At 44.0% G+C, this 25738-nt stretch overlaps 1 protein-coding gene across 4 annotated transcripts in view; it reads left to right on the top strand.

Annotated features, from left to right (window-relative positions):
- didum (dilute class unconventional myosin) overlaps positions 1-23645 on the top strand; it is a 45465-nt gene extending 21820 nt beyond the window's left edge. For 2 of the 4 annotated variants that reach the window (XM_089549393.1, XM_089549392.1), the window contains exons 19-38: positions 764-970; positions 2990-3202; positions 4409-4502; positions 5521-5771; positions 8175-8288; positions 8848-9015; positions 10078-10183; positions 10957-11149; positions 11285-11405; positions 14036-14113; positions 14274-14367; positions 14627-14776; positions 14867-15018; positions 15213-15302; positions 16409-16559; positions 17208-17350; positions 18180-18251; positions 18830-18915; positions 20528-20699; positions 22220-23645. In XM_089549393.1, the coding sequence (XP_089405519.1) occupies positions 764-970; positions 2990-3202; positions 4409-4502; positions 5521-5771; positions 8175-8288; positions 8848-9015; positions 10078-10183; positions 10957-11149; positions 11285-11405; positions 14036-14113; positions 14274-14367; positions 14627-14776; positions 14867-15018; positions 15213-15302; positions 16409-16559; positions 17208-17350; positions 18180-18251; positions 18830-18915; positions 20528-20699; positions 22220-22471 (2907 nt within the window). In that variant the 3' untranslated portion in view covers positions 22472-23645. Of the gene's footprint in view, positions 1-763; positions 971-2989; positions 3203-4408; positions 4503-5520; positions 5772-8174; positions 8289-8844; positions 9016-10077; positions 10184-10956; positions 11150-11284; positions 11406-14035; positions 14114-14273; positions 14368-14626; positions 14777-14866; positions 15019-15212; positions 15303-16408; positions 16560-17207; positions 17351-18179; positions 18252-18829; positions 18916-20527; positions 20700-22219 lie in introns of all 4 variants that reach the window. The other 2 variants (XM_089549394.1, XM_089549391.1) reach the window with 1 other exon arrangement.
- The last annotated feature ends 2093 nt before the right edge of the window (positions 23646-25738 follow it).

Genomic DNA, 25738 nt, shown 5'->3' with positions numbered 1-25738 from the left:
CTCGTACAATTCATTGCCAACTGGCTCGATCCCAAGCACTTCCCATCTTTGTCTCATTAATTTGAATTCGCCTATTTTGAACATTAAGTTTGTTAGAACTGATGCTTTGGTCTGTTCAGCATTGAGTGTATTAAGGAGGTTCCCATTTTCCACATAGCTGCACGTAATTCGAACAAATTTTCAGTCCCCTTTGAGTTCAAATTATCAAGAGTTGACTGTTTTTCTCAGTCAGTTGTTTTCTAAAACCAAGCAATTGAATCATGAGTGCTTTGGAATAGTGCTCAGTGGTTTCGTGGGCATGAAATGCTGGCAAGTTTTTTTTTCGGAGTGAATAGTACAGTTTCCAAAAAGCTTGTTTATTGAAACCGAAGCTAACTTGTTGGCAAAGCTTAAAATCTGTCATCGGTGGTGCATTAAGGAATGGTCAGAGAAATGGACAGTGACATCATTGAAATGCCTAATGGAAACTGGGCATGCTTAAAGTTTGTCATGTAGGCGTGTACGTATGATATGTGTTCACCAATTACATAACATAGAGCCCTATAAGTTCCTTTGCTTAGCGCCCTGTGATTTTAAGCTACCTATGACAGTTTTCTGAGGCACTTTCAAGGCGGCAAGCTCACTCTCAGGTCTCACATCTACACTTTAGCAAATGATTAGACTGACATCTTTTGTATTTTAATGTGAACTTCACTGATGCTGCATGTGGTTTCAGATGAAGGTTCTCACCAACTTGTGAGCACCAGAGGATTTTCTTTTGCAGAAAAATGTGCGCTGCTGGATCGCCAAGCGCAAATACCAGCGCAATGTGTCCTCTGTCGTGGTGGCCCAATCAGCCGTGCGCCGCTGGCTTGCCAAGAAGGAGCTGCGCAAGCTCAAGATCGAGGCCAAGTCTGTGGAGCACGTCAAGAAGCTCAACAAGGGGCTTGAGAAGAAAATCATCTCTCTGCAGCAGAAGATCGAGGAGCTGGCAAGTTTTTTCCTTATAACTTGTGCAGAGGGTCATCATCTATATTTTAACCCGACATTGGTCATAGATAAGGCCCCTAGTTTCTCGTGATGCCGTGGTTCCTTGAAAAATTGCAGATCTCAACATTTTTTGGGAGAACTTCATATTAGAAGCCCCATTCTCTCTTTTTTTTTTATGGTATTGTATATAAGAATGATGGGAATCTGAATAATTTAATCATCTGAATTCGCGTAAAGGGTCGAACTTGCTGCGGATGACTTCACATGCCATCTCCCCCATTCATCCAAGCAAGCTAGCGCACTGAATGGTGCGGCTCTGGCAGCAATGCGCTGACATGTGCGTATGGGAAGGGTCATAATACCGGCGTCTGACGAAAGCAAAAGTCATACCTCATTAATAAAACCCTCGTTAATATGGATGACTCGAATTATGGACAATTTTTTTGGGAAGCAAATTTTTAAAATACATTTCACGTCATCATCAGTCTGACTAAGCTCACTGCAGGACAAAGGCCTGTCCCATGTCTCTGCAATTAACCCTGTCCTGTATTTGTGCCTTGTTAATGTGGAAACTCACTGTCCAGAAAAATGCAGAGAGTTCATTGGGGCCTATGTATTTTTGTCGCGTTACTGTGGACAGTGGTGAGAGCAGAATCCCTACTGCCCCAACCAGATATTTCATTTTCTGCATTTTGAGTGCAGGGCACCACAGAAATGCAGTGAAAAAGTGCAAATGACTAAGTGATAGCCCCTTTCGTCTGCAGTTTCATGCTTTACGGTGCAAAATTTCTCAGCAGACGCGCCTCACCATTTTTCATATTGCATGAGTGATTGTGAAGAAAATTCTCTCTGCAGTTAGTGTCACATAGAAAGCCACATTGAGCACCTGTCAGCCAACTGAGTGGTCTATGTGATGTGAAGAGTCATAATAGGAGTTAGGTCATTTAGCCACGAGACACTATGTAGCATATCAGACTGTTAGGCATATCACACTGCACCAAATTGGTATTTCAAGCGTAATGGCGACCACGATAATTGGCTTGTAGGCCCCAAAATTGTCTGATTTCGACTTCACCTGCCAACACCATGCACAGAAGCACAACTTAAACATAGCATTTTTTTTTTAATATTCTTTTTCTTTCCCTCATTCGTTATTACGGATAACTCGCTTTATGGACAGTTTTACTCAGGAACCAAAGTGTCCATATTAATTAGGCATGACTGTATTACCGTATTTGCACGAATATAACATAAGTCTTTGCTTAAATAATCTCATTCTCAGAAAACACCGCGCATTATATTATGATTACAGTGCAAATTTCTTTTTTTTCTTTTTTTTTTTGGTTAACAAAAAATGCTGTGTGCCGTGATGCCCTTTCACCAAGTTGCCTTTGTGCCATTAAAATCTATCAGCACGACAATTTGTTTTGGATGTACTTCATGAGCAGTCATTGAAATAAATCACAAGAATATGTGCATGTCATTTATAGGTTGCTAGGGCGGCACACTAGAAGGATGGATGTCTGTTGGTTTGCATAAAGTTATCTTGGTCCAATGTGTTTGTGTGATCCATCCAAGGTGGTTTGTGCTGTTAGCAGCTGCCAATGTCTGCCACATGCTGTTGGCTTCAGTGCCATGGCAACCAGACAACCAGGCTGTCACTGGCTCATTTGATTTCAAAGCAGCCATAGAGTGCCAGTGCCCAGTTGCACTTGAACTTCCTAAACTGGTACTGCTCACTCATGACACCGCCTCGGAATGTCATGGAACTGCAGTGCACGGAGTGCAGCCAAGTCTATCAGACCGGTAGTTCACTTGTTTGTATGCTTTTCTCACATTGAAAAATGGGTCACTGAAAGTCTCAACACTGTACTTATGGCACTGCAAACGCCGGACATACTACTGTCCATGTGGGAGTGCAATTGCCAAGCTCTTAACGTAATCCTGAAACTAGACCACAGAAGAAACTTTGACCACGTGCAGTTGACTCGTCACTGAAGGGTGCCTCAATCATGCGCAGGTCAAGGAGAACAAGTCGCTGCGGTCCCAGGGTGAGGACATGCGTGGCCTTCAGGAGAAGGTCGAGCAGGCCAAGAACCTCGAGAACCTGCTGCGCGTCTCCAATGACAAGTTGGCCGCCCTGGAGGAGACGCTGGCCTCTGTCCAGGTGAAGCTGCGGGAGGTGGCATGCGAGAAGGAGGAGCTGCTCATCAAGAACACCGCACTCAGCCAGGTGAGCACAGTGGCGGGCCAGAGAAGACGTTTGCGAGAACTTTCGGTGAGAGCTGCGTAGGTTAAACATTTTCAATGGCCCATTGGTAAATATTCTGCACCAAGTACAGGCTGTATTGGGTTTGAATCTTACCCTCACCAGGAACCCATCAGTCATTGGTGCAGCAACTCTCTTGCCTGGTGTTCAGCCTTTCCAGCAGTAAGACGGTCATAATTAAAAACACCATCAAAGCCCAAGAGTATTGTAAAAGGTTGTTGTTCATTATAAACAGTAGTGTGCAGTAACCATGAGGTGATGAACAATACCACACAATTAATAAGTCCTTAAACTGTTGCCAGTAATGGTGGCTGCGATAGAGGTGGGAAGTTGATTTTATTTGGCTTGTTTTGGGAATGCAAGAATTGCTGTATGTGCTATAGTCAGTTTGCACAGTGGGGCACCAATTTCACGTCTGCAATTCAAGCAGAATCGTGGAAGAGGCAGTAGCATTTACAGTTTAAGGAAAGCAGGTTAGACAGTGGCTATTATGGTTGAAAACAGAGGCACATTTAGAATATACTGATAGAATTAACCAAACTGAATAATTTCGCACTGGTACGATGGCAGCAGTTGAACCAGAAAACTAGGTGGCGAATACCAGTTGCACTTTTCTCAGTTCTTAGTGCACAGCACTTTATTGATTACCATACATTTCAAGCAGGAACTATGCATTGGCAGGCATACCTCATTTATTTCTAATACACCATAGGTATAATACTTTCGGAATTGTTTGGTAAAAGAACATTTCAGGGTAGTGGTGAGAGTGCCATTGCAGGCCATCTGTGTTAACGGGATTTTCAGCAGGAAAGTTTCTTCTAGATGCTCCAAATTCTCTGCTTAATGGAAAGCTGTAATAGGAAAGGCAGAATATATTCCAAGAAGTATAGTTATAAAGACATTTCAGTGCAGCTTGTGAGCACCCGTGGTGCTCCTGTGCTCGCAGCCATGGGAAGTTCATCTGAGCATATACTCCGTGTACTATAATTTTGCATTGACAAAAATAACCTAGTGAATTTGCAAACTTTTTTTTATTTTTTTACAATTTTAAATGATTTATGAGCATGGCTTTTTGAACACCTGTATCACTCTACATACAGTGTCATTTGCCTATCCTTCATCTAGAATGGACTACAGTAAAGCTGTGTTGCACGCTGTTTTTCTCTACAGAAAATTGAAGTGGGAGAAAAAGAGAAAAGCAGACTTCAGCAAGATTTGGAAGAAATGGTCAAGGCAATCCAGTTGAACCAAGAAAGTGCCCAGGGTAGGTACAGTGGACTGCTTTTGGACAGGCTCTGTTAAGCTGATTTCTGTGTTAGGACTTTCTAAGCACTTCGTAGAACTTCAACTTCTCGTGGGCACAATGTGAAAGAAACCTGGCTGATATAAGGCATTTAGCTTGTGCATAGATTAGGTCAATACATCCCACAGTGCCATTCGGCTGATTGGTTTGCGTTTCTATGTAGCATTATGTAAGTAAAGGCAGTGTAGCAGAGAATGACAATGTAGAGGGAAGCAACAGCATAATTCCTGGGGTTCTGCATACACTCTTCCAGCCTGGCAAATTGTGGAAGGGCTAATATGAGATGTGTAAATTAAAACAAAATTTTAAATATATGCTGTAGTTGAGGAGTAACCTAATGCACACCTTTTTATTTTTTGCAAAAAAAAAAGCACCGTGATTGTCATATGAGGTACTAAATCTTGCTTAGTTTTCTAGTTTATCTGCAGTTGAGTGGAACTTTTTGTGCGCAGCTGCAGCTGCTGTTTATTTTTGTTGAGATGAGCCTTCAGTTCTGTCATTGCAAGGGAAGTTGTTCATCTTGTCTATTAATGCATGGTGCTGTTAGCAATTCTCAAAGGTTCATAGCATAATGTTATGCGTTTAGCCATCTAGGCCAGTAGTATTTACTTTGCAAAGGGTACTGTACCTACTTACCTTATTTGCTTATTGTTGTTATTCTTGCTTTACGAAAGTACAGTCCCATACTTAAAACTGTCACGCTGGATTTAGACTTGTTCGGAGCAGATGTGAGAGATCCAGCATTGAGCATTGCTCCAGCCAGTTAGTAGGGAATTCGCATGCAGCAGTGGCGTGCTTGGCCAAACTGTTGGCACTGACAAAAAGGCCAAGATAAGCTCAGTGGCCCTTGTTCAGATCACTGTCCCCCTATTTGAATCTGTGATATAAAGTCAACGAAATGTTACTTCACTATTTGCTAAGGCTCCGTCTGCTACTCTGAAGCCTTGCTAACATGAACTTTGGGACCTGCGCCTTGCAGAGATGCTGCGTCAGAAGCTAGAAAGTGAGCGTCAGCGCCTGCTGGCTGAGTTCGACGAGGAACGGTCAGCCTACCAGCGGCTGGTGAAAGAGCGTGACCGGCTGGAGCAGCGATGTGAGAACCTGGCCCAGGAGAACAGCCGGATCAGGGGCCTCTCCCACCAGCGCACCCCTTCCAACCTCAGCGTGGCCTCTGTACGCAGTGACACTGGGGACACAACCCGTGACGACATTTCTGACGTGCCTGACGAGGTGGGCTTTGCTTTTGTCATTCAGGGTTGTTGTGGAGAACGACTATTTTTGTCGCCCTGTCAGCCTGTCGTTCCAGTTCTAATGTAGCTTGACCCAATGATTCTTTGCCAAGCACATTTCAGTTGACTCATTCTGTGATGGCAATATTTATGATGTAATGATAACATGGTGTGGCAGTGCATTGTCTTACTACTGTGACAAAAGTACTATAAGTAATTACTGATTTTGAGCTTGAAGAGGACTTTTTTGATACAAATAATTTTCATGATCCAGTGTATATGTAAGAACTAGGCACCACATCATTTTGCTGCATGATCCATGTAATGTACAGTGAAATTGGACGAGCCACTATTGTATTTAGTTCTGATGGAAATCGATGGACATTTGTCAGTTCATCTGGCCGCAAAAAGTGTTGCTGCGATGAAGATGGGAGACTTTGTGTACCGCGAAATTGTTTTTATAGATTCTGACTTGAGGATCATAGAAGTAACCACGTACTATATGAATGCATGGGTCAGTTAACTGGAGTTTGGCCCATGACTGCATGCATGTATGTAGAGAGCTCCATGTATATCTGAAGCAGAACTTTTTACATGAGGACTGGAGACACCTCACAATACAAGGGCATAGCGCAGATCCATTAACTCTTTCCTTACCACGCCACTGTGCTTCGATCACCGGTGATCGAAAAATTCGAAGCGCTACGGCAGCGCGACCGCGGCCGCTACGGACTTGCTGTGTCATTCGGTTTGTTGTTCACACATTAAACTTCAACTTCCTGTTTAGTTTATATTTTTGCCAAAAAGCGGCAATTTTTGAGACGCGCTTGAAGTTGGGTGTGCGGCGTCGGGCGCTCCGAACAAGCCGTCATCATCGGGAATGGCGCTCGCTCGAAAAAACCCCGTTCCACTCAATTCCGCTGCGTTTGCACCACATATTTTTGATGTATCGATTAGCACGGACCCTGACGACGATGCTGTATCGTCAGGTATTGTTTCGAAGCCCAAACTGGGGCAACGAGAGCCCAGAACGCTCGCCTGTGCGTTCAGATTCCTCGTTCCGGTCTGTTTGTGCGAACCGAAGCTCCTCATTGTAGCCGTTACGGTGATGTGGCGCCATCTAAGTTGTTCTCCAGAGACTACAGTTTCGGTTTCTGCGTAGAGAGCAATTTTCCCACGACGCGCGAATTTTTGAAACGCCCTTGAAGCGGAGGGTACGGGTCGGGTGCGCAGACGGCGCGCGCTCGGAAAAACCTTGCTGCGCGCAATTCTACTGCGTTGACTGCAATTATTATCTATGCTACGAGTAGTAGAGTCTCTGGTGACGATGTTGCATTGTCGGATTTTGGTTCAGACGCTGTAACTGCGCAAACCGATCCCGGAACGTTGGCCTGATAGTTTCGCTTTCTTTGTCCTGTCGGCTTGTGCGGGCGCATCTGGTTTGTTGTTCAGACGGTTAGTTCCATTTTCGGCCTAGTTCGTAATTTCCCCGCCAGTCGTGCATTTTTGAAGTGCCCTTGGAGCATAGGCTTATTGCGACATAATACGCGGTGAGGATGGCGTCGCGTCGAGGTCGGGCGCTTCGCGCGCTCGGAAGAGTCCCGCTGCACGTGATTCTCCAGCTTCTGCAGCTGATTTTCAAGATCCTCCGAGCAGCAGTGCCTCGGACGATGATGTTGTAACGTCGGATTTCGATTCTGCAGCTACATCGCAGCTATACTTATCGCATACTATATATCGCAATATCACACCTATATTTGTTGTGTTTTATATTTTTTTTTTTAATTTTTAACGTAAATTAAATAAGTTTTGATTTGTATTTTTTAAACCACGCTTACCAAGCTTTCATTTGGCGCATAACATTACACTTCCAATTTTTTTTTGTTGGACTGTAAAAATCATATAAAGGGCACTCTCAAACGAGCCTTTTGAAGAGGCATGAAGAAAAAAATTCTAGCTCGAAAACTATTCAAGTTATAATTTTCAAACTTTAATGCCATGTTTTAGAAAGAATTTGAATTGTTTTGTAGTTTCTAGAATTTTTTTAGTACAAGTGTTTGGAAAGTTATTCTCATATGAACACAAAACTTTTCTTCTTTTTTACTTTTTGTTGTGTTTACTGATTTTTTTTCACAGCATTTCAAGCAGAATATGTGTTCAAATAAATTTCATTATAAAGCGCATTCTATCTGAATTATTGTTATGCATTTTATATAATTTTATCTATCACACCTTTTCTAAAAAAAAATTTTGTCTGAGACATGTGAAAAATGGTCGTTTTTCCCGTGGTAAGGAAAGAGTTAAAAAAGGCTATTGTGCAGTTCTTTAGTAGTTTTGAGAAGTTTCTAGAATTTAGTGCATCTGTATGTTTGTAATATAGCCCTGTGTTATCTTTTTGTTCTAGGATGGTGGCTATGGGTCGGTGAGGTCTGCAAGGGAAAAAGAAGCTGCTCACGGGATGCTGAACTCGATTGCATGGCAGTCTACTGGAGCACCATCTGACCAGAGTGCTGGTGCTGTGAGTGCCGCATTTTATTGTTCTTTACGCCCTTTGCACAGAGCATGCTTCTTGTCTGAGCAGGGATGGATGCTGCTGTTGTCCCATTGTCAACATGATCTCACGCACTCTTTTCATGCCACGATGGAAACAAAGACCATTTTGCCATTAGAGAGTTTTAGCTCTACCATTGCTGTGCTTGCCTAGCTACATTTGCTGTGCAGTCGTAGTTGCTCTTGTTGGTGTATTTACCATGCGATGGCACTAAAACTCTCTAAAGTGGAAACAGTGAACAGATATTGCCGAGCCAATCCATCTGACTGAATCCTAAACGATGTCCATAGCGGCGAAGAGTTGGTTGAGGGATTTCAACCAGCACAAAATGGAAATTTCGGAATCCAGGTGAGCTGCGCACCCAGAAAAGTGGGTGAATTCATAGCTTGCATCACCACTCGAGCCACCCTAGTTGGCACTCAAGAACCTCTAGCAGTGCTCTAGAAAGGCAGCTTGAAATGTTGGAAGGTACAGAGCCCGTCTCACCTTCTAACTGCGTCTGTCCTTTGCAATTGTTCATCAGCAGGAGCAGCAGAAGGCTTCCCTTCCCGATGTGTCAGTGGTGTTGAAGCTCCAGCAGCGACTAAATGAAGTCGAGCAGGAGCGGGCCCGTCTGGAGAAGAAGGTGGAAGCATTGGAGACCAGGGAGGAGCAGTCCCAAGCCAGGGAAGCCAGTGGCAAGGAACTGATGCGGGTACACTACTCCCCCCCCCCCCCCCCCCCCCCCTTTTTTTCATACCGTTTCTCTTTCTGCCGACTCTGCATGGCAGTTTAGGAAGGCCAACGATCTCTCCTGTATGATGATCTTGTAGAAACAGTCAAACTTCTGCGTAACAAATGAATATTGTGTATTATTGGCTGTGTCAAATTGTTTCAAAATATTCTTAACAAACACGCAATTCTTGCTTCATATATCGAACATGGTTTGCCATAAAGCAGCCATACTGGACTGCCGAGCGCCAGGCTGTGCCCACTTCGGTGACATGCAGCGGACTTTGCCTCACTACACTAGTGACTGATGGTGGTGTGGCAAGCGTTCACTCCACAATTCACGCTTTATCTCGCACATCCCAGAGCTCAGCAGTTGACATGCGTTTGTGTGTTTTGTACTCTTCTGTAGTTCCGCAAAACTAGCGGCGTAGTCAGTTGTAACCTTCCAGTAGCCATCCCATGCTCACATCGACTGAGATGGAGGTGATGAAAATAGCGATCCATGGTATGAGAGGTAGCGCAAAACGGGACAGGGTACAAAACGGGACAGGGTACAGAGAAAGACTCACACAACACCTGTAGCGCCTGTGTTGTGTGCGTCTTTCTGTGTACCTTGTCCCATTTTGCGCTACCTCTCATACCATGGATCACAGTGACTCGCCCAAGTTTCTACCCTTGTGAATGAAAACAGCAATAGCATTCATTCTGGCGTCCCAATTTTCGCTCGACAGCACTGTAATGCAAGCCAGCCTAATTATTATTTGGCATTAATTTTTTTGCGGCCTCTGCAATTGTCATAAGCGGCTTCAAAATGGGCTAAAACTGCGGAAAACATCTCTTCCATTTTTTCCAGTTTCTTTTAAGTATCTATCATTGTACCCAGGGGCATGCCTTGGAATAGCAGGTTGCTGTCTATTAGAATTGGCAAGAATCATTTCCAGTTAGCAAAATGAGCTTCAGTCTTTTTGTTTTGGTTTTAATTGCAAAGGCAACCTTCACTGCCTTCTTAGATCTTGACTTCCTGACTTGTTTCATTTGACTTCAGCTCCATGAATTGGAAATGGAAAATGCCAAGCTGAAGGAAGATGTGAAAAAAATGGTGAAAACGCTGGCAACTGAAGATAAGTCTAGCCGTGAGAAAGACTTGATGGGTGAGTGGGCTCCTTCCTGCCAGATGTGATGGAAGTCACTTTGAGGATTTGCTTTGCATGGTGGTTGTGCATTTTCAAATTGCATATGAATAGTGAGGACCTGTTGTAAAAATAATGGGGAGTTTTTACTAAACTTAAAATGAAGGCATCTGTTATGATGCCACTAAACCTGGCCAGATTTACTTGAGCTCATTATTTTAATCTGTTATATTTATTTCAAACATGCAGTTATTTGCAGTTGTCAAGTTGGCCAACTAGTTCCAAAGGCAGTTAAAAATATTTGCGTTTGGGCAGAAAAAGAAAAAAAAACTGCTCCACAAAATATTTATTACTGACTTATGGCTACATGCTTGGGAAATGGCCTCTGTATGTGTTTGATTGCACACCGAGTGGCTCTAAATGCTGTACCCTGTTAACAATTTTCAGAAGTGAAACTTCGAAGTTTGGTATTGTTAATAACTGCCAGGTGCAGCTTCAGGCTTGAACTAGAAAAAAAAGAAAGGCTTACTTTGAAGTGTTCTTTGCCTGAAGGAAGCAGCATTCCTTATTGATGATAATTCTCTAGCAGCTGGAAATTCGTATGCAAAACAGTTCAGTGTAGGCCTGCCACAATCCAGCAGTAGGCTATACCGAGTCCAAGCCCATTCTCACACTTTCGTAGAGTAGTGCAGTGAGAGGCCAGTCACCCTAACTGTTGCAACCGCACAAGCGCTGTGAAGTACGCCCAATTTGGTGAGGGTTCTGTTCTGAGGAGCCCCCTGTGTGGCGTGCAGCTCACTACGAGTCGATCCAGGATGAGCTGGAGCGTCGCCGTGAGGAGTGCCTGCAGCTGCGGGCCGTGCTGGCCAACCAGAACGAGGACCTCAAGTCGGTGGTGGCGCTTGATTCATATCGTGGCAATCTGGATCTCGTCAACGAGGATGGGGAGCTGCTGATGGCGTTTGAGACCCAGAAGAAGCTCATCAGGTCTGTCCGCGTCCTCCTCCGTGTCCCTCTCCTTCTTGTGCTTCTCCTGGCCCTGTTTTTGTCCCACCCGGGGGGGCCAGCCTTCAGCGCTGGCCTGCCGAGGGCTGCAACCTGCCCCTGTGTGTTTGTGCGCAGACAACTTGAGGCTGAGCTGCAGACTGAGAAAGTGCGCATGCACACCCTGGAGCATGAGTTTAGGGACGAGATCAGGAAGCTTCAGGACGACAATGACCGCCAGCAGAAGCTGCTCAGCCAGGTGGGTTGCGGGGCCTTGCTCTGCCCCTTTTGTGTGTAGAGCTGTGTGTCGCTGTTCCCTGTCGCATTGTTGACGACGACTGTTTTGCTTGTAATGTCTTTATCAGTTTTCTCTTGTGATAAATGCACTCGTTTGTCAAAAAAAGGTGCAAGGTTGGTATTGCATTTAGTATTATTATATGGGGGCAAACATGACACTGTGTTGAATTCAGATTTTTCCCAATTTTTAACAACTAATGTGGGCAATGTGTTTTACTCCGTTATGCTAGTAAATATGCAAGTACATGCAAGTACATCTCTTATGCAAGTAAATAAGGTAATCTTTCAATTCCTGATGTATTCCCCCAATTCGTTCCACCATGCATTCCCACTTCATTCACACAGCGCTATACTCTGCACCAGATTTTTCTGGCAATGGAGTGGAAACTACAGAGCCAAAACACCCTCTCTCTTTGTTCTTAGCACAATATAATTCCTGCTTGCAGTTACTAGTTTTCTTCTAAGACATAGTGTGTTGTCATTAAGGCATATTTTTAACGCAGCTGACAGCTTTCAACATTGCAGGTCAAGGAAGTAAGTTTTCTTGATTACAACGAATTTGCTGGGCACATCTAGTTACAAAAAGTTTCCATAGATGGTGCCAGATGCCCCAGCGACAGTGTGATGGTGCTGCAGAGGAAGCAACATACAAAGCGGTCAGGTTAACTTGGGGGGGTTGCACTATTTCACTGAAATGACACATTTATGGACGCTTCGCCCCTGTAGCCTTCCCTTCGTGTCACCAAAAATAAAGGAGCACCTGTCCACATTTGTCTTGTGGGGCGCCGGTGGTGCTACTTAACATCTTGATAGCGTGTACTGAATTTTCTCTGTGCAGACTTCAAAATTTGCTCTGGTATGTGAAATACTGCAGTGTTAAATTTAAAGGCCAGACTTCGGCTTGTGTATAGTAAACAGTTGAAAGGAACGGGGCTTTGAGTCAGAGAGAAGTTTTTATATGTGTTATCTTAATGCCACATTGTTTGCCTAGAACCTCTAGCAGAAACTGTTAAAGCTGTGCTTCAGGCAATGGCAGTTGCTAAAGTGCGAGTAGGTGTGGGCTCATAAAGATTTTGCTTTTGAGTCTGGCATCACATATCTTGCATCCTTTTGATATGAAAGCATTACTTAATGGGGTCAAACCCAATCAAGAATCTTGTTTGAAGCCTCGGGGTAACTTGGGTAAGCTCGGTTTAGTTCGGAGGAGTATCTTGTAAGCGGCAGCCATTGGGAGGAAGCTCGGGTAAGTTTGGAAGAACATCGTGCCAACTGTAGCCGGGAGGGTGACCTTGAGGGTGACCTTGGCCAAACATAGCATAGCAAGAGCCAGAAATAAAATCAATATTGCCATGATTGGGTTTAGAGCCCGCGGCAGCGCAAACAGCTCAGCTTCGCTGGCCATTGCACGAGAGCACCATGTTATCGCCGCAGCCGAACACGCCTCGTGTTAAACTGCCACACACTCTTGTGCTGTGCATTGCACATCGTTGTCTTCATTAACTTCCAACCAGTTACAACCAGTGGTTTAGCCAACCAGGCTAAACACATGCTCTCGCATGTCTACTTGGTTTACGGTAAAACCCTACAACTTTTGCTGCCACAGCAAATGTTTGCCTCCGCAGCAACAAAGATGGCTAAAGGGAAAACCCGCAAAATGGTGCTCATTAAGAAAGCAGGGGTTTACATGTCCTCCACATTACGGCTCAGTTCATTAGCCTGGGCTTGCCTTAGTGTTGCAGGTGCGGCTTAAACAATCTATAACATTACCACTTATAGTGCGAGATGGCATGTACTAATACAGTATTTCATAACTGTCAGTCTGCTACCCATAGACATCAGTGTGTTGACGTAGCACTCTAAAGCAGGCATGCGCAACACAAGACCACGTATAGGGCGCCTTGTGGGAAGTTTGACAGCCATTATGTGGGCAGTAGCGGTGAGCAGGCTTTGCCATTTCATTTGTGGGAGTAGTGTGGAGCAGTGGGAAAAGTAGCAGCCTTTTTCCTTGTGTGGGGTGCCTTGACTGGACACAAATGAAAAACATGTGATGATGCCTTCTGCCCCTTGGGATGCAGTGCATGCATTGCATGCGCATTACTTTTTTCGCCAGGATCGAAATCACTACGACTTACGGCTGCACTCTATTTTTGCATGAATTGGAAGTTTTTGGACTGTGTGTTTACATTGTTACAAACAGCCCCAATTTCTGCAGAATTAGCCCTGCGCTATCGTAATATCTCTTGAACAGTCTACAGGCATTCATAGAATACAGGCAGATAACTTGCTTCATGTGGTGAATAAGGGATAAGGTCAGTTCCTGTGCCAATAATCTGAACGCTCTTTTGAACATAACAAAAGACACTGTGGCAATATTTTGTGTATAGGAATGGAAAAATTGTTTGTTCATGGTGCTAGTTCCCGTGCAGTGTAATTTTGTATACTTCATGGCATACAGTAAGCAGTCTGTGCTATAGTTTTTATCATTGTTGGTCTAGTTTACAAGCCGGCCATTACAATCCAGCTCGAGCAAAAACAAATTTGCTGTATTGGGGGGTTAATGTTACTCTTTGTTTGCTTCTTTTTAACCTGAAGAACCTCAAGAAGTCTCCCCAAGCCCAGACAGATGCGATTCTACAACATGAGATCAATCGCCTGACGGGAGAGAATGTGGTATGTTTTAATTTCTTTTCAGCTCTTATAATTGTTTCCTTAAAATGAATTGCAATCAAATTTCTTTTAAATTCTTGCCTCATTTTGATTTCTGTCTTTTTCTGTTGTGAGCTACAATGAAAATTAATTGGTTTGCTAATCTTTTTTTTTTTTCCCCCAGGACTTGAGAGAGAAGATTGACGGGCTCTCTGAGCAGCTGAAAAAGTACAAGCGGCAGCTGAAGATTTATGCAAAGAAAATGAAGGATGGCGGACGTAAGCCCTGAAAAGACTGCATCTTTATTAAGCCTAAGCCTGTGGTCAGCAGAACTACATAGTTCACTGTTATTGAGCTGTAACGTTTCTGGTTCTGTAAGAATTGTTAGCAACAGATTCCATCCAGGCAAGATTTTTTCTTGGGTTAAGCTAACACCTTGCCGCATTTTCCTATGCACTGCAGTTCTTGCGAAGAAGTGTACTTTAGCTTGTAAACTGACTCTATTGCCTTGTGGTAAATTCTGAACTTTGTGTGCAGTACTTGATCAGCCCGGAGAGGTCAAAGTAGATGGAGCAGAAGAGCACGGAAAGAATATGCCTGAAATCAAACACAAGGATGCTGAAAACCTTGGCATGTTCGAGTACAAGGCTGAAGATGAGAATGTCATCATTAAAAACCTGATAATAGGTACAATTCTCACCTTGCTTTCACATTCGTTCAGATATTTTTTTGGGATGACCCAATATCTTTGTTTTTGTTCTTGCCTTCGTCTCTCAGACCTGAAGCCAAAGTTGGCAGTGACACTTTTGCCCGGCCTACCTGCTTACATTTTATTCATGTGCATCCGCCACACTGACTACATAAATGATGACGAAAAAGTGAAGAGCCTACTGAACAACATTGTCTTTGGCATCAGGAAAGTCATTAAGGTAAGCCCATCATGGTGTAGTGGTTATCAACTGCTTGCAATAAAACAGAGCTCTTTTGTGTTAATAGTAAACAAGTTATTTCCAAATCATTGGAAGGCTCTTATGCTTTCGCAAGCATGAAAGGAGCGCAAGTAATTTTCTTGAATATATCATGTCCTAATATGTGCACGCTCCTTCCTTTCTTTCATTTACAGAAGCGTCATGAAGATACGGACTACACTGTCATGTGGCTCGCAAACACTTGCAGATTTATGCACAATCTGAAGCAGTACAGCGGAGAAAAGGTTCGTATTACCCTGTGGCTGGAATGCTTAGAATTTTTGTTTGCTACTAGCACCCGCAATATTCCTGTGCGTAGCTACATTCTCTGATAAGTTGAGCAGTTTAGAGACTAACTTTTTATTTTTTATGGACACAGTATGAAAGAAATTTGATAAACTTGAACATTCAGTATGCACTCATTGGTTGATGTGAACTCTTGCAGTGCCAGAGAGCATAGTAATTGAATGATGCATGCAGAAACTATACCAACCTGGGAAGGCAGTATTGTACTCTAGCTGGCCTTGCATTGACCTAGTGTTCCACCTAAACTCTCTTATGGAGTTGAGAAATTTGAAAGGAATTTTGAACGATGTGTGATGCTAGATGGAAACTTGTGAACAGGTTGAGAAACGGGGCTCACAAGGAGGCTGTGAATCCACCTAGTCTGCTGTGAAATATTTTCTTGGTGCGGTGATCGTCGATGGTGCCTTTCTAGTGATAGCATACTTGAATGGCACTCTGCACTGCCCACCGTACTTCATTCATCTCAGCTTATCGCAGCTGTTCCCGCCTTCAGAGCGAGCACTTCAAGTGTTTGTATGCAGATAATAATTGCCAAGTAATTATCTGGCGAGATAATAATCGGAACCAGCTATACAGGTTGAGCCGTGTTATTGTTCCTTATCCTACTTTATCCTGATTATCCAGCGTACCAATAGGGTCATATTTGCCCATTTTAAGCCACCAAAGCTTCTACTAAGTGCCACATGTACATGTTTAAAGTAAAATTGAATTTAAAGATAAACTGGAATGCAGAAGAAGACTAAAAACACATTTTTCTGTGTCTTCAATTTTCCGCTGCGCTGCAGTTTGTTAATCAACCCAACAAGTCACGCTGCTGAATTGTGAGCACTGTTGCAGTTGTGTCATTCTGAGATGTTTGAAGTCATTCCAGTAAAAACTTGCAGGTTTGTTTTAATTAACCTGAAGTACTAGTAGTACTAGAGAAGTACTAGTGCCTGAAGTACTAGTTCTCCAGATGAAAATTATTCAGAGCTGACAGTACACGTCTAACGGAGAACAAATGTTTCGCTTGAGAAAGCATTGGGTACGTCTTTTCACTTTTCAGCAATTTCAAGTTGAGAACACCCCCAAGCAGAATGAGCAGTGCTTGAGGAACTTCGACCTGTCCCAGTACAGGCAAGTGATGAGCGACATAGCAGTGTGGATCTACCAGGCTGTCATCAAAAGCATGGAGGAGAAAGTTCAGCCTTTGATTGGTACGTCTCTCAGTGTTTTCTGCTAGCTTTTCTTGTGATGCTTGTACAGCTTACCTGGAAGGGTGGGGCTTGGATGCCACTCATTACTGACACTCTTGCACTATGACCAAAAAATTGTTGACAGAAAATATTGCATGTGTCCACACTGAGCTTTCAACAAGCAAAAGAAATTATTGTTCTGCGCAGTGTGTTTACCTAAGCTTCATTGTTCCTTAAAAAAAGGCTCAAAAGAATTGCAAAGGAAGGAATGTTGCAGAGTCGGAGTGGCATAAGAGTGAAGAAAAATACACGAAATGAGGATTTAGTTGGCGGCAAAAAGACCACTGTGTGCACTGAACAGTGTCATAATAATTCGGGAGACGAGGAGGCTGTAGAATGCCTGAAAAGGAGATACAAGAGATGCATCGGTTCAGTCGTAGCGAGAAAGTGATAGTAATTGCACTGGCAACTGCAATGCATGTTGTTGATGAATGACGATCGGGAAAATAGAGTGCTTTAGTGCATGGCAGGCGATTTCAGCTTGCAGCAAAGCTCGACTGTATACACCAGACTATTTAATGCATTATTCGTCACTTGGCATCAGGATAGGCTGCCACTGTATTTTTTTTCCTCTGCGGTTTCACTGATTGTATCTTGTATCTCTTGCAGTTCCCGCAGTGCTTGAGCACGAGGCAATTGCGGGGATCTCTGGAAACAAACCATGCGGGATGAGGAGCCGAGCGTCTAGTTTAGCACGCGATTTGGAGTCTCCTGTGGATCCCCAGCATGCCCTGGATGTGCTGCTCAAAGAGGTACAGGCTTCCCCAACTTTGTTTGTTTGCACTGCAGGCCTTTTGAGGCCAAGCCAGCGATTTTAGGAAGTCATCTGGCTGCATTTCTGATTGTTAGCTGTGGCAGCTGTTTGTGTGTATGTATGGAAGGAAATTTTGAGGCACCCTGCTTTCTCCTTTGGGGCATGCTTCCACACTTAATCATTTTACAGTGGGAAAAAAAAACATGGGTACAAGAAAAAGGCTTCACAGTCATTATCTAATAACACAGAACAGAGGTGTTACAATTTACCAGTGGGCGTGAAAGGAAACTTAACAGGATGCGCACGCATTTGGAAACAGATGCAGTGTAAAAGAAATAAATGGAGAGTGTGTAGCACAGCACTCGGGTATATTTTGCCTTGTGTGCACTTCGTGAAGAGGCATGTTGTGGGCATCAATTTATTTTTTTCTTAAAAAAAAAGAGCGAATTCATGTTGCTGGTTTATGTACTAGTTATTTGACTGCAAAAGTAGCAGATAAGTTTGTGTTTACTGGCCGCAGGTTTTATGCTGTCTGCTCGCACATTTTAGTCTCTAGATTTTACTGAACTGCCCAGTTTTCTTGTCAGTATTGTGCTATATATAAGGTTAAGTGTTGTACTGAGGTCTCTAGTTTTTACTGAACTGCCCAGTTTTCTTATCAGTGCTGTACCGAGGGTGTAGCAAACACAGAATGTTGGCTTCACTGAGAGGGAACAGAGGTTAGCAAAGTGGCTTGATCACAGGCAATAAATTATGCTCAGGAAGCACAATCTACGGCAGGGTATCTATCAGACTGACCAAGGTTACGTCTTTTATCTCTTGTGCAGCTCAACAGCTTCTACAAAGTACTGCTGGTGCATGGAGTTGACCCGGAGCTGATTACTCAAGTTTTCAAGCAGGTTTGTTTGCATTCTTTGATTTTCAATGCATGCATAACAAAAAAAAAATCCCCTGTGCCCCTTGGTTTCTGGGGCTGGTGGCTTCTCTCATATTTATAACGAGCCCCTCATTCCCCTTCCCTTGTTTGCTTAATTTTACACTCTAATTGGTTCAGGCAACCTGAACCATGTTTTCTTTCTCTGCCATTTCACCACTTTGATGTCCAAGCATGACAGAAGCGAATGGATCACGGGTGCCAAGTTCATATTCCACTGATGTGTTGATTAGTGGAAGTTTGCTAAGTCTGATGTATTCTCCTGATGGTATCACTAATAAGGTACATGAACTCAGCATGGTGGAAAAATATGAATGCAGCTACAACAGCGTAGCTTTCTCTATAGATTTATTTCTGGCGCTTTATGTGTGTATATGCTCATGTAGTCAACCTTTCATTTATTGAAGTGCACCTCACATTTTAGTTGCAGCTTCTAAGCATATCCGCATGTTCTTTTCTCCTTTTTCTCCTAAGGGCTAACTATGAAGCGCCCTGAGCTCAGCTGTACATGACCCTGTATTTTTGTTTCTTTCTTCATGGCAGTTGTTCTACTTCATATGTGCTGGTGCGCTGAACAACCTGCTCCTGCGGAAAGATATGTGCCACTGGTCAAAAGGCATGCAGATGAGGCAAGTATAATTCTGCTTTTCCTTTCAGTGTTTGTCCCGATATGTTTTGTTTGAAGCACTTTTTTCCTAGGGTGTTCTGTGATCTTGTGTGTATATAAGGAGCAGTTCTGGTGCCGTGTGCCATAAATGTCTAGTGATGGAACTTGATGCTGGACACAAAGCACTCAGATAACACGAGGACAATTGCTCGTCTTTGTGTTTTTTATGCACTTTGTGTCAAGCATGGATTACCAACTGGGCCAAACCCCACACATTACTGAGCAACTTGGTGCTTGAACTATTGAGTGGCATTAAGGGAAAGGAAGAGAGGTTGATAGTGAAGGAGACGAGGTGTATAATGCTGATTTCCCCTGGGCTGTTCAGCCTGGTAAAGTCAGCAAAACCACACTAGTCCCAGTCTACATAGGACCAAGGTCTGCTGTGGAGTCACAGCAGACTAAGCACCGGTTGAATGCTGACATCCCTTTTATGATCTTCTGTTTCAGGCGTCTGTTTTCAGCCAAGTAGGTGCTTGAAGGCTCACAAAAATGCTTGAAATTAAATTGATGGTTGGTTGGTTTATGGGGTTTAACGTCCCAAAGCGACTAAGGCTATGAGAGACGCCGTAGTGGAGGGCTCCGGAAATTTCGACCACCTGGGGTTCTTTAACGTGCACTGGCATCGCACAGTACACGGGCCTCGAATTTCTCCTCCAAAGAAATTCAACCGCCGCGGCCGGGATCGAACCCGCGTCTTTCGGGCCAGCAGCCGAGCACCATAGCCACTGAGCCACCGCGGCGGCTGAAATTAAATTGAGGGCAACACTGAAAGCTGTTATAAAAGAAATGAGAGGCGACATGCTAAGAGACAGGAAAAAAGCCAAGTGGGTTATTAAACGTCAGGTAATGATGTCCTAGCTGAAAACAAGATGAAGTGGACTAAGGTGGCAGTTTGGGCACGTTGATGACATTGAGAGAGTCATGGACTCTGTGATAGCTGACTGGAATGGTGTGATCTGGCCTTAGAGACCTGCAAACAAGCAGTGTGATGCCTTTGCAGTTTGCTCAAACAGCCTGTGAGGGCTATTCTTACATTAGATAGCAGTAACTTAATTGGTGTAAGAAACCATCTAATTGTCCTTTGTATCTCCTAAGCGTGGTAGCTAAAAAAAAAATAGGAAGGGTTTGTGAAAGAGTGCTTCAATGATTTAACCCTGTCTCTGTCACTGATCAGTGTTGAATTTCAGTGACCAAGTCCAGCCTGAGAATATGGCATGGCACCAGCTCATGCATTATCAGTCGTTCTGTCCACATTAGTGTGTAGCAACATGGATAGAGAAGTTGGGTGTGCTTTCGAAGCAAAGGAAATCAGAGTTCAGTTTGCCAGAGGCTGAAGACAGGTGTTGGAAATGATAAAGCCAGGTCAACTGCAGCATAAGTCATCAACATGTCCTGTTTTTGCATCATGATGTTGGCACTTCATGACAGGCTTGTAAGCAATTCTTAAGTGTCTGCTGAAAAGATTGCAAAAAAAACGGTTCATGAAGTGCTTCTGATATTTCCTTCTTGCTGTCACTGTTTAGTGATCTTGCAGAAGAAGTCACGAGTGAAGGTTGGTGTTGAATGTTGCGCAGGTATAACCTGAGCCACCTGGAGCAATGGTGCAGAGACCAGAAGGTTTCACAGAGTGAGGTGCTTGACACACTTCAGCCCATAATTCAGGCATCCCAGCTGCTTCAGGCCCGCAAGACTGACGAAGACGTTGGCAGCATCTGTGACATGTGTGACAAGCTCACGACAGCACAGGTGAGCTTGCTTTTGCTTGCTGCCAATGTGTGCACCCTGAAATCACGTGATGTAGTTCACACTTGTGTTGCAAGCATTGCAGTACACGTCTCAAATTCGAGCCATGCTCTCAGGTCACAGGACTGGTGTAGCTAGGTGTGTGAGGATCACTATTCTATTTACTTGAACATGGTATTTTTGGGTTTGCCTTGTGGCTGCTTCCTTCTTTGCTCCCTGTGCATCCTTTTTCTTCCATTTGTGTTCTTAAGTTGCTCGCGTCTTCCTGCATGTCCCTTCCTTAGCTTTGCCTTATTGCCTTGAGAAATGGATTTGCCTCGCATCCCACCTGAGTTCTCCAAGGTCTCCGCCGTAAATTCGCCGAGATTTGACTCAAGAAGCGGAGGCGGCACGCTTCTGCTATCAGCACAGTGCCGAAATCGTACCAACTACAGAGTGTCAGTGAGAGTCCTGCGCATTGGTTCATGGCATAACCTTTTGGGCTACACAAACCACTAACTGATGGCCCTTTTTTTTGTGGGTTTCAAGGATCTTGAGTGCGGGATAGCGCTAGCAGGTACGCTGCGCGCTCCTGCCATTCTTGTTGCATGCAGAGATGGCTGCAAGCTCGTGCCCGTACCCCCATCAGTGGGTTCGAAGCCATTCTTCACCCAGCACTCGCAGTTAATGTGCCTTCATTGATGTTTTACGTCTAGCTGGCCTATTTCAGTTGTAATAAATATCACGAGCGCGATCGTGCTTGCCTTCACTGTGGCGCATGGATGCGACGGCGGTTTGCGAACAATGGTGCTGCATCCAGGGGGTGATTAAGAAACCCCACATAAAGTTAGTGTCTCTATAAGCGAGGTCCTTAATCAAAATTCAAAGGTTGGTTGTCCTTTATCACCGAATGTCTTCTATACCCAATGACTGTTACAACTGAGGCCCGCTAATAGGAGAGATAGGGCAGCCAACCAAGTGAATGAAATATGTCTCATTCCTGACTGTCTCTCATGTCCATGTCTGTTATAGTGAGGTTCAACTTAGTTTTTGAATATTTACCTTGGTAGGCCCTTTACTCAGAATTATGAATCAGGCTAGTTGCACACTGCAGCTGAAGTACATAGGTAAAGTATTTTGTTTAGTTCAGAGGCACTGTTCAAGCTCCATTCCGGCCTGACTGCACATAAACTACAGCAGTAAGGGTGACTTTATACCAAGAGGTTTGTCTTGGCATGATTGAGAATGCGCAAACTCTATATCCACAGCTGCATTCGTCTTGGTTTATTTTACATGATTTGCCTTTCCCAAGGTTGATCACACGTACTAGTTTTCACTGACATCATCTTTTGGCAATCTTTGGGACCAGAATCTGCAGTGACAACCAGGACGTTTTGATAATCCTCTTATTGCCAACCGTATCCCGCATACACTGTGGATGCTAGCCTCAGTACCCAAAGGTGGTGCCCGTGACATCATTTGTCAGCTGTCTGTGTTGCACGCTTACCAGACTAGTTGAAACCTGTCGTGTGCTGCTGTTTCAGATCACGAAGATCCTCAACCTGTACACACCTGCAGATGAGTATGAGGAACGAGTCCCTGTTTCGTTTATTCGCAAGATTCAGGCCAAGCTTCAAGAACGAAACCAAGAAACGCTGCCTGTGTCAGACAACACACTCCTCATGGACACCAAGTTTGCATTCCCCATACGGTTTCCTTTCAACCCATCCAGGATACAGCTGGAAGACATCAACATTCCTGACGTTCTTAACCTTCCCATGTTGCGAAAGCTGTGAACACTCATTTTTGTTTTTGCTGTAAAGTATTGACGACTGTAATTTATATCTCGTGGAGGACCTCCTGCACATGGCTCTAGCCCGAGGAGCTGCAGATCAGCTTCTAGTGAACTGTCACAATTTTTTTGTACGCATGTTTCTTTTTCCTGAGCTTCCCCCCCAGTGCCAGGCATAGACTTTTCTGTGCTCACAGAAAGAAACGCCATAATATGGATGTGGCCATACCTAGCTCTCCCTTCTTTCAACCTTGCATTTGTTAAGGAAGAGAAACGCAAACGTGGTGCGCCCCTGATGTCTTCTTTCTTTTTTTCTTTTTTTTGCACAAACTGCTTCAGTGAATGTTATTCCTCTTTCCTGTGTAGCAGGCTCGCAAAGCTGTGGTTGTGGTTAAGGTGGCCATTGTTTTATCTGTGATGTTTGGCTTCGCATACACAGTGTGCACATGTATAGACAGAAGCGTACTATGTCGGTGATGTTCTACATGACATTCAAGGAAGAAATTTATTTTGCTATGTTTTTAAGAAATATATTTTTAACTTGCCATTTATTGAACTTCCAGAACTTAACTTTTTAAAAAAAAGAGTTGTCTGGTTTGTTGGGTTTCTTGCCTAACTTCGTTTTTTCTTTTTCGACGTTTTGATATTTATAGTTCTACACTTGAAATATTTATTTTCCATTCTGGCGTTTTACTGTTTTTTCAGCTGTTGTTGTTGTTTACCCACTTAATATTATTTTGAAGTAATGTTTTCAGGTGAATAATGAGTTTGTATTCTTGACTTCACATGGTGGCTGGATCTCTCCTTACCCATTCACAAATGCCATCGTATGCACGCACAACCAGTGGGTAAACGGAGAAAGAACGTATACACACACACTGTATTCAGGGTAGGAAGACGCAGAGGTCGATTATCCTTGTAGCCAAACAAATGCCATGTTGGTGTAGCATAAGAGGCATATGTTACTATAAGCATTCAGCACAAAGTGACTAACCGTTGGGTGTTACGTACTGTACCTGTAAGGTTGCCGAGAACATTCCCATGTAATTTAAAGCAAGCATCAATTGTTTTCTTTTTTTTTTAGGAGCAGGTTTTTCATGCATATGCCAAATGCACGCACCAAATACTGTTGACATTTGCTGTACATTAGTTTTCGAAAATAAAGTAGTAGAAACTAAGTCTCGCTTGTGTACCATTGTTCCACCTGCACCATTGAGGAAGATTTTCCTGTGAGCTTGTGACTGCTTGTTAAAGGGGGACTTGGCTGTTAAACCTGTTATTTCGTCAAACCTACATCTGTAATTGCACTGGTATCAGAATAAAAAGCCAGCATGTTAGACATGCTTATCAAGTTGTTGCAGTTAATAACCTCGTAGTGCTGTCCCTGCTGGCGAAAATCTTTCCCAGTTGGTTTCAGTTGGAACCAAATGGGAATTATTCTACGGCCAATTTTATATGCAATATATTTTTGTCAGTGTGCTCATAAAGATGTATTCTGTGGAAGTAAACTGTCAGTTCATTTTAGATTTAACAGTCATTGAGGAAAAAAAAGCTCCTAATGCAGGGACTTTGTACTAAAAAGTACTAAAAAATATATGGAGCAGTACAAACAAAACTGGACAGCTTTATTGCAGTCCTAAATGCCTGAAGAACCATTTGCAGCAAATAGGAGCGTAACTTCGTGTGACGCCAAAACTTTATCTCGACCTGACGTCAAAGCCGTCGCGTGACGTAAGATAAGAAAAAGGAGAACCAATCTGGAGCTAGAGCTGGCGCAACGCCAGAACCTTTGCATGGCATGGGTTAGAGCTAAGGTTCAGATGGTTGGCCCACTGCAAGCTGCATTTCTGCTGGCATGGCCAACAAGAAAGCTGTAGCCACCGTCGTCGTGCTAAGAGCTTGGAAGTCGTCGCTGAAGAGAAGCCCCTGCCATGCACTAAAGCAATGAAAGAAAGAAAAGGTGTGAAACATTGCCTGTGTACTTACTGTACTTAGCAATGCATAGTGGGCACCTGTAGCCGCTGTGCTCTGTGTAAGCAAAGGAGCACAGCCCGGTGTGTAATAAACTGGCTATTGCCGGAAATTTATGCACTAGACAGCAAAGCTTGGCACTGCTTGTTTTTGTGCGTGGCACGTGTGGTGCGCTTAGTACATCCTGAATAGAATGCCTATGTTTCCCTAAAGAACATATTTGCAATGTTTAATAAGGCAGGTGCAGAAGCGGTTGCATGATGCGCCGAGTTGGAGAATGTGGTTGTTGAAAGGAAGTTATGTGGCGCTTGTGGCCATGCATCAGGCAGAATGGCATCACTTCAACTCTGTTATCCTGAACTAGCAGAAATGGGGGATAAAAATTTTCAGGCCTTCTTAATCACATTTAATGAGAAGAAAATGCATTTGGAAGTTGGCCCACCCTCAAGCATTTCAAAGGACCCCTCCCCCACCCCTAATTTTGGAAATAGGCCCACCCCAGAAGATGGATTAAGGTGAATTTGTGAAGATTAGCGGGTGTTTTAAGGTTGAAGGGTGGGTCGGCTTAGTATAACCCCATATGATAATCCAAAGGGAGGTACTCTGTTTATTCCTCCGATATTCAAATTTGGCGGCGCTGCTGACGTCACGACCCTCTCGAGCAATCTGAGAATTTCGTTAAGGAGAAACCGGTTGGATTTCGCAAGGCGAAAACCTAAATGTTATCGCATTAACACAAAGGTGAAGGTGTGAGAGGCGCAGGGCATTGCATAAAGGCTGTCAGTGGGTGTACGAACGAAGTCTACCTGCCCTGTCGACTGGCTCCACCCGGGGCCACTGTCGCTGCCTCGTATGAAGAGATTGTGAAGAATAAAGAGGTAAAAGAAGGAGATTGTGTAGACGCGCGCGTCGCAGCCGCCTGCGGCTAAGCGGCGGCGGTGGCTGCCAGAAAAGCCAAATACAGTCGAGCTGACTATAATGACGGCAGTTATAACGAGCGCTCAATTATTCCGAACGAGAGAAGTGCTACTTTCAAATACAGACAGATAAATTTAAAGAAGCGAAGGCAAAGAGGTCTGCCAGAAAGACTGATATCTAGCTGGCCTGCTACTCTCCACTGGGGAAGGGGGGAGGAAAAGAAAGAGGGTCGTTATGGGTGACGATGTGGTGAGAAAGATGAAAAAAAAAAATAGGCAGTGGCTTAGCTCTGGTTAAGCCTGGATATACAAGCGAAAAGCTTCAGTTATGCTTGGCTTGACGGCCGTCCGCAAACTGCCTGTACGGTGGCGGAGGAGGAGAC

Source organism: Amblyomma mixtum, chromosome 6, assembly GCF_055824585.1.
Source record: "Amblyomma mixtum isolate Tamu chromosome 6, ASM5582458v1, whole genome shotgun sequence".
Classification (NCBI taxonomy): Eukaryota; Metazoa; Arthropoda; class Arachnida; order Ixodida; family Ixodidae; genus Amblyomma; species Amblyomma mixtum.
This window is presented reverse-complemented; position numbering and strand designations above follow the sequence as displayed.